The sequence below is a fragment of the Arachis ipaensis genome, chromosome B3, assembly GCF_059453495.1.
Source record: "Arachis ipaensis isolate K30076 ecotype BB chromosome B3, ASM5945349v1, whole genome shotgun sequence".
Taxonomy (NCBI): Eukaryota; Viridiplantae; Streptophyta; class Magnoliopsida; order Fabales; family Fabaceae; genus Arachis; species Arachis ipaensis.
This window is the reverse complement of record NC_142438.1, coordinates 20,609,424-20,619,734: the sequence shown is the minus strand read 5'-3', so window position 1 is coordinate 20,619,734 and position 10,311 is coordinate 20,609,424. Positions and strand designations below refer to the sequence as shown.

The window sequence follows — 10,311 nt, the reverse complement described above, 5'->3', positions numbered from 1 at the left end:
GTGGTGGGGTAATTTGGAAATTTTAAATAATTTTTTGGATTTGGATAGTTTTGTTAGCAAAAGTTTATATTTCATGGGTACAAATGGTAATTTCCTTCTTCTATGGGTGGATATGTCAGCGTTTTCAACTTTCATGGGTACAAATGGTAGTTTACTCAAACAGAAAAGTCAAACATCATCATTTGAAACCTTATCTCCACTCTCATTAACTACAAAAGAGGAGCACCTTCTCTTGAAGTAGCAGCAGAACCAGCATCATAATCCACAACCTCAAAACCATAAAAACTAATCCACAAAACTGCATGAACCAAAACAAGAGGCATACTACAAGCCAAAGTCACTGCAAGATGAATCCCGGCATCGGTTAAAACCAGCTGTACCGCCTACACAACCGCAATCTTGAAGTGATTTTCATTTTTGGAACTTTTGGTTCATAGTTTTCAGGCTTTGATGAAGAGTTTGAGGAAGAGGTTGCTACTCTTTATGTAGTTCCATAATTTGCCATTTATGTGACACAAAAATAAGAGAAATTCGTTCTAAGCTTAGTGTGCTACAGAAAAAGTAGGATATATGAAATTCAGTAAAAGTGGCTTGTGAATATATATAAAATTTGGATCAATATATACTTACCAAATAAGAGAAAGGGGAGTATGATCAAGTCTAAGAGAAAAAGCATACCGAAGACTTTGAATCCGAAGACTTGGACAAGTATTACAAACCAGCATCATCACAGCAACAACAATTAATAATAAACAAAATTCATAATCAGCAAAACCAATTCATATGTCAATTCATCAATTAACAAAACTTCTATATATTTTGTACACCCTAAACTATTATATCAAAAGAATTCAGAAATCAATTCAACAAATAGGTATTCAACCAGTGCTATATTTTTTACTAATAAGTTCATAAACCATTATATCAAAAAATTATCATTTGCTTAAACCTGTTTCATCAACTTTGAAAAACAAAAAAAAATTAACTAGTTACATATTTTGGTAGATCGACTTCAGGCAGCAAGGCGAGGTGCGGCGACGCGAAGCACGGTGAGGGAGCACGACGGAAGCCACGGAGCAGAACAGAGCAGACACACAAACAGCGCAGAGCAGTGTAGCGCAGACCAAGTATGACAGACGATGACGACGACGGAGGAGAAACGCCACTGACTTCAGAGAACAAGCGCTGGCTAGGGTTCTTTAGTTTTGGGAGAAAATGCCAAAGGTTGTTTTGGTATTTTGAAGAAATGGAGGTGGGTTCAATTAGTTATTCTAACCCAATTATGAGAATATTTGATTTTTTAATAGAATATTCTGTTATCTCAAACAGTTTTATCACGGTAGGGATTAAATTGAAAAAAAATTAATGTCTAGGGACCCAATTAAAAAGAAAAAAAGTATAAAGACCTCATTGAAAATTCGGTAAAACTATAGAGACCTATAGAGTAATTAAACCTAAAAAAATGATATGTCGTTTACATGTTGTCAAGTAAATTGATGCACTGTTATCCTATTTTATAAGATGCATAAAGCAATAAACTCCAAAACTAGTTGTCTGGATATATAATTTTTTTTATTAAAAAATACTAAGTATACATTAAAATCATCCACCTAAATTAGTTATTATGTATTTTTATATTTTTATATATACATATAAAGATAATACAAATCAACTACTAATTTCATGTGTCATGTGTCTCCTCTTTCCTTTTAGATTTGGCCACCTCCTTCAGACTCTTGATCCTTCGGTCCCACTCCTCACCAACCACCGCAAATTAATTTTATTATGGAAAGGGAGTTTGTGTTGGTCGGGGTTATGGAGAGGAGGAGAGCTTTACATGCGTATGGTGTCAGTTCTCATAGAAATCGGACCGAGCGATAGGCCAGAGCCAATCGGACCGTGCGAGAAGTGACTGCTATTCAGACCGTTCGAGTTGTGGAAGCTTCATCCATGTGTCGCACGCCCATGGCTCCCCAGCGACGGTGCCCCCCTTTAACCCCACAACTAGCCTTTGTATCCTCACTTTCCCCTTCCTTTCCCACCCAGCGAGTCAATTGCCATCTTCTTCCTCCCTGAAAAACTCAGAAAGCTTGCTCTTTCATCCGTGGGCTGAGGGGAAAATTTTTAAAAATGTCCAAGAAATCAAAATCCAGAAATGTTGATCGTCCGGAACTTCACATTGTAAAATATCTCAACTATTCTAATTATGTAAGTTTATTTGTTAATTTTTTTTGAATGTTTTATAGTTCTGATTATTAGTTTTGTAATTTAGTTAATTTTATTATTGTTAGAACTTGAACTGAGGTTGACTGCATTTATAATTTTATTGATATAAAATTAGAAGTAAATGTTTAAAAAAGGTGTAAATGTAGTTGATTCTTGTTTAAAATGGTTTATAACATAATAGGACCTAAATAAAACAACACAGACGTTTGTAAAAATTTTTGGACGAATATTAGTTGTTATAATTAAGTAGTTATAGTTAAGTGTAGAAATTTAGGAATATATGTTTAAATAATAGTTATAAATATATATATGTTTAAATGTAGTTATTCTTGTTGTGGTTGATTTTTTTGTAAATATAATATATTAGAAATAAAGAAATAGTTTTTTAGAATTTTTTGTAATAATAGTAGAAATTACAGTTAATTAGTCAACTATGATAATTAATTTTAAAAGTTTAGAAATATATATTTAAATGATACTTAGATAAGTGTGTTTAAGTAACTATTATTCTTGCTTACAATTTATTTTGAAATTAGTAGATCAGTATTAAGAATGAATGACTTGTTCATAAATTTTTGTAATAATATTATAAATTAGAGTTAAGTAGTTACTTGTTATAAGTAATTATAAAAATTTAAGGCTATATGTTTAAATAATAGTTAAGAAAATGTGTGCTTAAATGTAATTAAGTGCTGTGGAGATTTTTTTTCAATATAATAGATTAGTAATAAAAATAACTTGTTTATAATTTTGTGTAATAATTTTAGTAATAATAATTAATTAGTAAACTATTATAATTTCGTTCTATAATTTTTTGGATTAATTTTTTTGGAATAATGTTGACAGAGATATGTTATTTTAGGGTAGGCTTTAGTATTATGAGTAATGTTTTAATTAGATATTCTTACATTATGTGTAATTGAATCGTGATTTTGCTATGCTTTTGCAGGGTAATCAGATGCTGACCTGTGATCATTCTGTCCCTCCGGATCGGTACAATGAGAGGGTGGATGAGCATTTACGGTCTACTGATTTTTATCATGTTGCCCAGATTGGAGTTGTTCAATGTCAGAAAGCACTGGTAAATGCTTTAGTGGAAAGGTGGCACCCGGACACTCATACCTTTCACCTTCCGGTTGGTGAATGGTGCCGTGACACTGGAAGACGTGGCTATGATATTCGGTCTTCCGACCGATGGTCTTCCAGTGATAGGTATGACTTTGAGTAGTTTTGAAGCCTTAGAGGCGGAGTGTCTGTACCAATTTGGGGTCGCACCGAGAAAGTCGGATTGTCGAGGAAGCGGCATAAAACTTACGTGGCTATGGGATTTAAAAGAACGGTTATAGTTGACTGATGACCACAGTATACATGTGTACGTTAAGTGCCACATCATGTTGTTGATCGGTACGATCTTGTTTGGAGACAAGTCTGAGGCATCTGTCCACTGGAAGTTTCTGCCTCTGCTCAGTGATTTTGCTAGTATTGGACAGTATAGTTGGGGATCAGCATGCCTATCACACCTGTACAGGAGTTTATGCAGGGCATCACGTTTTGACTGCAAGGAAATCGATGGTCCGCTAACACTTCTACTGTGTTGGGCATGGATTCGCCTACCGAATCTAGCGCCGGTTCCTAGGAAACCCCGCAGTTTTCCGCTTGCAAACAGGTAACATTATCTTATATTTACCTGGTATTTTCATATTTAAAATCCAATTGTGTTAATGAATTGCGTTATATTAGGTGGCGTAACTGGGAGCGTGGAGACCGAGTCTATAGATATCTTAAGCTTGCTCATTTTAGGAAGGCCTTGGATGATCTTCAGGAAGGCCATGTGTGTTTGCATTAACGTTGAATTTGGTTCAGGTCTAGTGATATAGTTGTTTGGATTTTAATTATTTGTTTGCTTTACTGTTACCAGTTTTTGTGGGTTGCATATTCTGTTGATCGTGTTGATCCGAACATAATTCCTGCGGACATTTACATGCACTGGGTCATTTGGAGTGCAACGGTACCGTTGGTATCTTTCGAATGTATTGAATGGCATGCTACCGATAGGTTGAGACTACAGTTTGGTTTCGTTTAAGAAGTTCCTCATCAGGAACGGAATCTAGACTGGGCACACGGAGAAGTCTTGACTGGTCCTAAGAATCTGAACTGGGCCACAGCCACGACTCATTCATTTTAGGTGATGCAGTGGACAAACAGGTATAGTCACGTTCTTGCTGAGCTTCCCATGACTCCGCAGCAGGCCTTAGATACGTACATGTACTGGTACCTTCCAAAGTATGGCGATCACTTGAACTTGTCGGATCTTGTGGTCCAAGAGGATGTTGAGGGTGAGTAGGTCATGGATGATGAGAATGAAGAGCAAGATCCACAGTCACCGCCGCCTTCACCTCCACCTCCACCTCTACCGCCAGAAGAACAACCTCACTCCACAAGCCAATATGTACCTCAGATACAGTTTTCTACGTCATTCCCGATACATCCGCCGCAGTTTAACTCAAGAGAGGGAGGTTCTTTTAGCCAGTTGCTTGGGTTCATGGCCTCAGATGCCGGCCAAGCACAATATAGCCAGCAGCCCAACTTCATGGCGGGTAGGTATTCGTTTGACGCAAGGTATCCATTTTATACTTACTCGGGTACTTCTGGAGGGTTGTATCTGGTGATTCTAGTAGGAGTGAGGGCGGTCGAGGAGTTCTTAATAGTCAAAACCCGAGCCGTGTTTTGATGACTCTGATTGAAGAAAATGCTAATACATTTGAGCAAGAGACTGATGAGTACTTGGTGGATGAGCCAGATGACGAGGGAGACGAGGAGGATGAGGAGGAGGAAGAAGATGATGACATGGACCAGGATAAAGAATCCCGTAATGATGCAGGTCCAATATTGCTTTACTTTTTACCTCAATTGATGTTGTCATGATCTTGTATCATTTGTTGGGTAGGATTGATTAAATTAAATACTCGTTTAGTCATAGGATGATATTATGTTCCTGTATGGTATGTTGGTTAAGGTTGATTATACTGTATACGTGATTGGTTTGATTATTTTATATCAGGTGACACCTGCACTCCAGATGAGACTGGAAAAGGCTACAATTTCAGGATTGATCCACCGCGGCGTAGCACGAGCCGATACACTCCGTCTGTGTTCAAAAAGACCGCGAAAAAATGCAAGAACATCGTGAACTTTGGAAAGTGGACAGCGAGGAAGTAGTTGTGGTGTATTTAATTTTATCTATGATTCAGTTATCTTTCGTCATGTATACCTTAACTACTTATGTATGACTATAGTTTCCTAAGTACCAACTAAGTATTGTATGTCCCAGTTGATGTTCCTAAATTTCATTAACTATTATATGTATGATGACTTTGCATGTGACGCATAGGTTACAATGATTCTATAATCATAAATTACATTGACATAGGTTACGATCATTCAATTATCATAAAGTACATTGACGCAGGTTACAATGATTCAATTATCATAAAGTACATTGACCTAGGTACCAATGATTTGTTGATTAGAAGGTACATTGACATAAGTTACATTGTTTCAAATATCATATAAATCTACTACGCATTATGGTCAGTACCTGGACCACCTCCCTGACGGCATCTACTACGACTGTGACCTTCAGCCCCACATTGCCTACATCGCTTCGGACGACGTAACATTCGTGTGTCCATCTCATTCAAGAAGCGTGTCATCCTGGGCCGACCTTTGGCAACGCGTCGCAGGTACGGTTTCGGTACGAATCGAGGACCATTGTAAGAAGGCCATGTAGTAGGATTACCTAGTGGCCTAAACCTAGCCCGATAAACGTGTCTAATTTGGTCCATCTTATGAACATCATGCACATACACCTGCCAATCTAGTCGTTGATTTGCACAACATACAAACACATGCCGGTAAGGAATCCGGTCCACCTGGAACTCACCACAGTCACATCTTTGACGACGGAGGTCAACAGCATACTCCACTCTACTTGGCATCTCACGCACTTCAAAGACCTCATTCTTCCTGTCGAAGCAATTAACCTGAATGTTTCCTGATGCAAGTTGATTTTCATGAAGTTTGGCAGTCACATGCTCAAAAAAAAACATGGCCAGCATTAATCCGAGCCTCTGCCTCAGCTCTTTTCCGTGTGAACAACTCATTAAGTTTGTAGAATGTTGCTTTCACAAGTGCAGTGATGGGGAGATTGCGTGCACCCTTCAAGACTGAGTTGATGCATTCCACTAGATTAGTCGTCATGTGACCCCATTGGTAACCACCGTCGAATGCCAATGCATACTGTTCACGGGGAATACGGTTTAACCAGTTAGTGTACGCCTCGCCCCGCTCTCGTAAACGCTGGTAACGCAATTCATACTCGCGAACCGTCCTCGAATATCCTGCACAATATCATATACCAAGCAAAAAATAAGCTTCACGATGTTTAGATTGTTCACAGTTTCATTGGTAACAAACTTTGAAGTAATCACGTTACCTATATTGACGACAAGCTTTTGCAGGTACGGGGCCTTGAATTTCCTCAGAAAGTTCGACTCAATATGCTTGATGCAAAATATGTGGAAAGCTCTAGGTGGTGACCAAGCTCCGTGACTGCGTTCCACAGCTGCATTTATGGACTCATGTCGGTGCGATATAAGCCCCACACCATCCCGAGTCACAACATGTTGACGCAGGTTACTAAGAAAAAAGTGCCACGCATCAGAAGTCTCTCCCTCGACAATAGCAAATGCAATCGGGACGATATTGTTGTTACCATCCTGCGAAACGGCCACTAACAAGCAACCCTTATACTTTCCGTATAAGTGAGTCCTATCCACTTGGATAACTGGCTTACAATGTCTGAATGCTCTAATGCAGGGGTAATAGCTCCAAAATACTCGATGCAATACCCGGATATCACTTACCAAGTCATCCCCTTGATATGCAGGCATAGTCTCAAAATGCACGACAGCTGATGGCTCCTTATGACACATGGCCTCAAACCATATAGACAACGCTTCGTAGGACGCTTCCCAACCTCCAAATATTTTCTCAACTGATTTTTTCTTAGCCAACCATGCTTTTCGATAACTGACGGTGTAGTTGAACTTCGACTGCACTTCTGCAATAACTGATTTTACCTTTAAAGAGGGGTCAGCCTCAACCAACGGCTTTATGGCTTTTGCAATTGTATTTGAATCCAGCTTCGAAAGATCCTGAGAAATGGTTGCTCTGGTACAAGTGTGACTGCCGTTGTACCTCCTAATAACCCAACAGTACTTTCTGCTGATCATGCTAACTCTGATAAGCCAATCACACCCTGACCCGTACTATGTACACTTCGCATAAAATGTCAACGGCTTCGACTCATACACACGATAGTCTAAAGATCTTCGGAGGGTATACTCCTTCATCGCCTTAATAACAGCTTCCCTTGAACTAAATTTCATCCCCACAGTGAATTCACCATCTGCGATAAAAGAAACTTCTGCCAGGACGGCAGCCAGACCATAAGTATTTAATACACGATTGTTTAACGACCAAAATTAAAGGTTAATCAGTACTCACAACATCAATAATGATATAAATAAGCTTTACATTACGTTATTAGCTCAATTTCAATTAAATAAAAATACAAACACATTAATAAACCCTAATTAGCTAAATCACTAAATAAATACAAATTAACTACATAACTAAAAATAAATACTAATCTTTCAAATAACTTCATAAATCCTATAATAAACACTCATTAATATATCCTAATTAACTAAATATCTAAATAAATACAAATTAACTAAATAACTAAAAATAAATAGCAATCACCTAAATAACTAAAAATAAATACTATAAGACATACTCGTTAATAAACCCTAATTAGCGAAAAACTAAATAAATACAAATTAACTAAATAACTAAAAATAGCTACTAATCGCCTAAATATCTTCATAAATACTATAATAAATACTCATTAATAAACCCAAATTAACTAAATAACTAAATAAATACAAATTAACTAAATAACTAAAAATAAATACCAGTTGCCTAAATAACTTCATAAATACTCTAATAAATACTTATTAATAAATCCGTTTTAACTAAATAACTAAATAAATACTGGACCCTAAATACTAAATAACTCAACTTATTTTTATCTTAAACTTGACTAAATAAACTCTTTTACAAATGCTGAACGAGTACCTGCACTCATATACTCCGGAAACTCCGGAGCATGCATGGCTTCCAAATCCAAAACTCGCATGAAAGATGGCTCCTCAAACGGCTCTTCGTTCGCGAGTACATTTGTAATGTCTGTCACATTCGGAGCCACAGTGACATCACCTTGATCTTCATCTCTGTCTAGACCAACAAATTCGTAATTGCTTTCGAACTCTTCCTCACTATCACTATTGTAGTCTTCCCGTAAAATGTTTCGGTCCGCCTCAGATTGTTCGAATTCAATGTACAACTCGATGAACGAGATTTGAGCATGACTTTCGATATACATTAAAAACATCTATTGCATGCTCGCTTCGTCTGTTATATATTTGGTGTGAAATTGAACGAATCCACCAAATACTGGTACAGGATATCTGTATAAAATACATGATATTTTTCTTGACCTCTCTGAATCTAACTTCTCACAAATCACACCTTTAAGCTCTTCAAATGAAATCGTGAAGGGAATAACAACATCTAACGAATTTTCACAAACAAATTGTACTCCTTCAGGCGTTTGCAATAAGATCTGACCAAAATAATACACTTTCAAAAGGACTCTATCATCCATTCTTCTCACTCACTTAAATAAAAACACTTACAGCTCACTATCAACTTATTTTCTTTTCAGGCCAACCAGCTCGACACCAGACCATCAGGAAAAAGAAGAGAAGTCGAAGAAGATGAAGAATGTTAGATCTGGTCGGCTGATTCACATTAACCTTCGCAATGTGTATATATCTACACACACAACTCGGACCAAGCGACTTCTTTAACCTAATTTAAAAAATACATATAATATTGAAAACGGACCATCCGATTTCAATTCGGAAAAATTAAAAAAAATTTTCACTCGACCACAACTCGGACCAGCGAGTTGCTCAACCTAATTCGTAAATTTCATTAACAAAGAAAACGGACCATCCGATTTCATTTAGAAAAAAAAAATTTACTCATGCACAAGTCGCAGGGTCCGAATTCCTTTATGTTATTTTTAGATCTCCTCTCCATGCAAATCGGACCCTCTGATTTGATCTCAGAAAAAAAAAAAAAAGAAAATGCATGGTCCGATTTGTTATCACCAAATCTGAGCAAAAAAGCTGTCCCACATATTGGTCTAGCTCCTCCATCACCCATAACCCGACACAACACACTCAGGTCTTCCATAACCAAAAAAATCAGCCCACCAACCACTATCGTCCTTTTGTCACCATCACATCGAAGTCCAAACGGCTCGTCCTTGACACTGGTCATATGTGATTCTTTGCCACTCACTCTAGTCATTCATGTTTTTTTGCCACTTGCCCTGCAAAATCAGGAGAAATAAATGATGCCGATTTGAACCACAGAGGATGGGAGTCCAGCAAATCTGAGAAAAGGTCCGTGCCAAATTTTGATGGCGCTGGCAACAAGTCTGCCATTATTTATTTCTAACACGCGGGGCTTTATGTGATGTTTAGTTGTTGAGAGAATGGATTCGATTGCAATTCAGAAATTTTCAAAAAGAACCAACTATCACTGAACACACCGCACAAGAGTCTACCGCAAGGCTACTATATTTTGAATATTACGTGATTAAAACATTAGAAACCCCAAATCATAATTGGTTTTCTTAATCATGTCATGAGTTTGCTTTTCTAGTGTAACGTTAGTAACCTTGGCAGCAGCATTGATTACAAAACCAAATGTGAATAAATTGATTTTTAGTTCATCTTTATTCATTTGAGCAAATAGTTTCACCATTCCTAGTAGGGGTGTTCAAAACCGATCCAATCCGAACAAAACCGATTAACCAAACCGAAAAAACCGAAAACTGAACAAACCGAAAATCGAAAAAACCGAAAAAATAACATTTTGCAGTTTTTT

The 10,311-nt window shown here is 37.4% G+C and overlaps 2 protein-coding genes across 2 annotated transcripts; one reads left to right on the top strand and one right to left on the bottom strand.

Moving 5' to 3' along the window:
• The first annotated feature begins 2,130 nt into the window (after positions 1-2,130).
• LOC148569996 (serine/threonine-protein phosphatase 7 long form homolog) lies at positions 2,131-4,570 on the top strand. The gene is made up of 6 exons (XM_088506777.1): positions 2,131-2,208; positions 3,176-3,438; positions 3,590-3,892; positions 3,967-4,057; positions 4,145-4,243; positions 4,412-4,570. Exons 1-6 carry the CDS (start codon positions 2,131-2,133, stop codon positions 4,568-4,570), a joined length of 993 nt encoding a protein of 330 aa, XP_088362903.1.
• A 1,234-nt stretch (positions 4,571-5,804) lies between these two features.
• LOC107632657 (uncharacterized) lies at positions 5,805-7,520 on the bottom strand. The gene is made up of 3 exons (XM_016336327.1): positions 6,722-7,520; positions 6,334-6,626; positions 5,805-6,269 (listed from the first exon to the last, which is right to left on the bottom strand). Exons 1-3 carry the CDS (start codon positions 7,518-7,520, stop codon positions 5,805-5,807), a joined length of 1,557 nt encoding a protein of 518 aa, XP_016191813.1.
• Between the last annotated feature and the right edge of the window lie 2,791 nt (positions 7,521-10,311).

Bases quoted from the DNA above. Each gene is read 5' to 3' on its own strand.
- LOC107632657 (XM_016336327.1), bottom strand. From the start codon at position 7,520: ATGATCAGCAGAAAGTACTGTTGGGTTATTAGGAGGTACAACGGCAGT. The intron at 6,627-6,721 runs GTAACGTGATTA...GATATTGTGCAG, and splicing joins AAAGCTTGTCGTCAATATAG to GATATTCGAGGACGGTTCGC. The intron at 6,270-6,333 runs GTTTTTTTTTGA...GGAAACATTCAG, and splicing joins CTCGGATTAATGCTGGCCAT to GTTAATTGCTTCGACAGGAA.
- LOC148569996 (XM_088506777.1), top strand. From the start codon at position 2,131: ATGTCCAAGAAATCAAAATCCAGAAATGTTGATCGTCCGGAACTTCAC. The intron at 3,893-3,966 runs GTAACATTATCT...GCGTTATATTAG, and splicing joins AGTTTTCCGCTTGCAAACAG to GTGGCGTAACTGGGAGCGTG. The intron at 4,058-4,144 runs GTGTGTTTGCAT...TACTGTTACCAG, and splicing joins ATGATCTTCAGGAAGGCCAT to TTTTTGTGGGTTGCATATTC.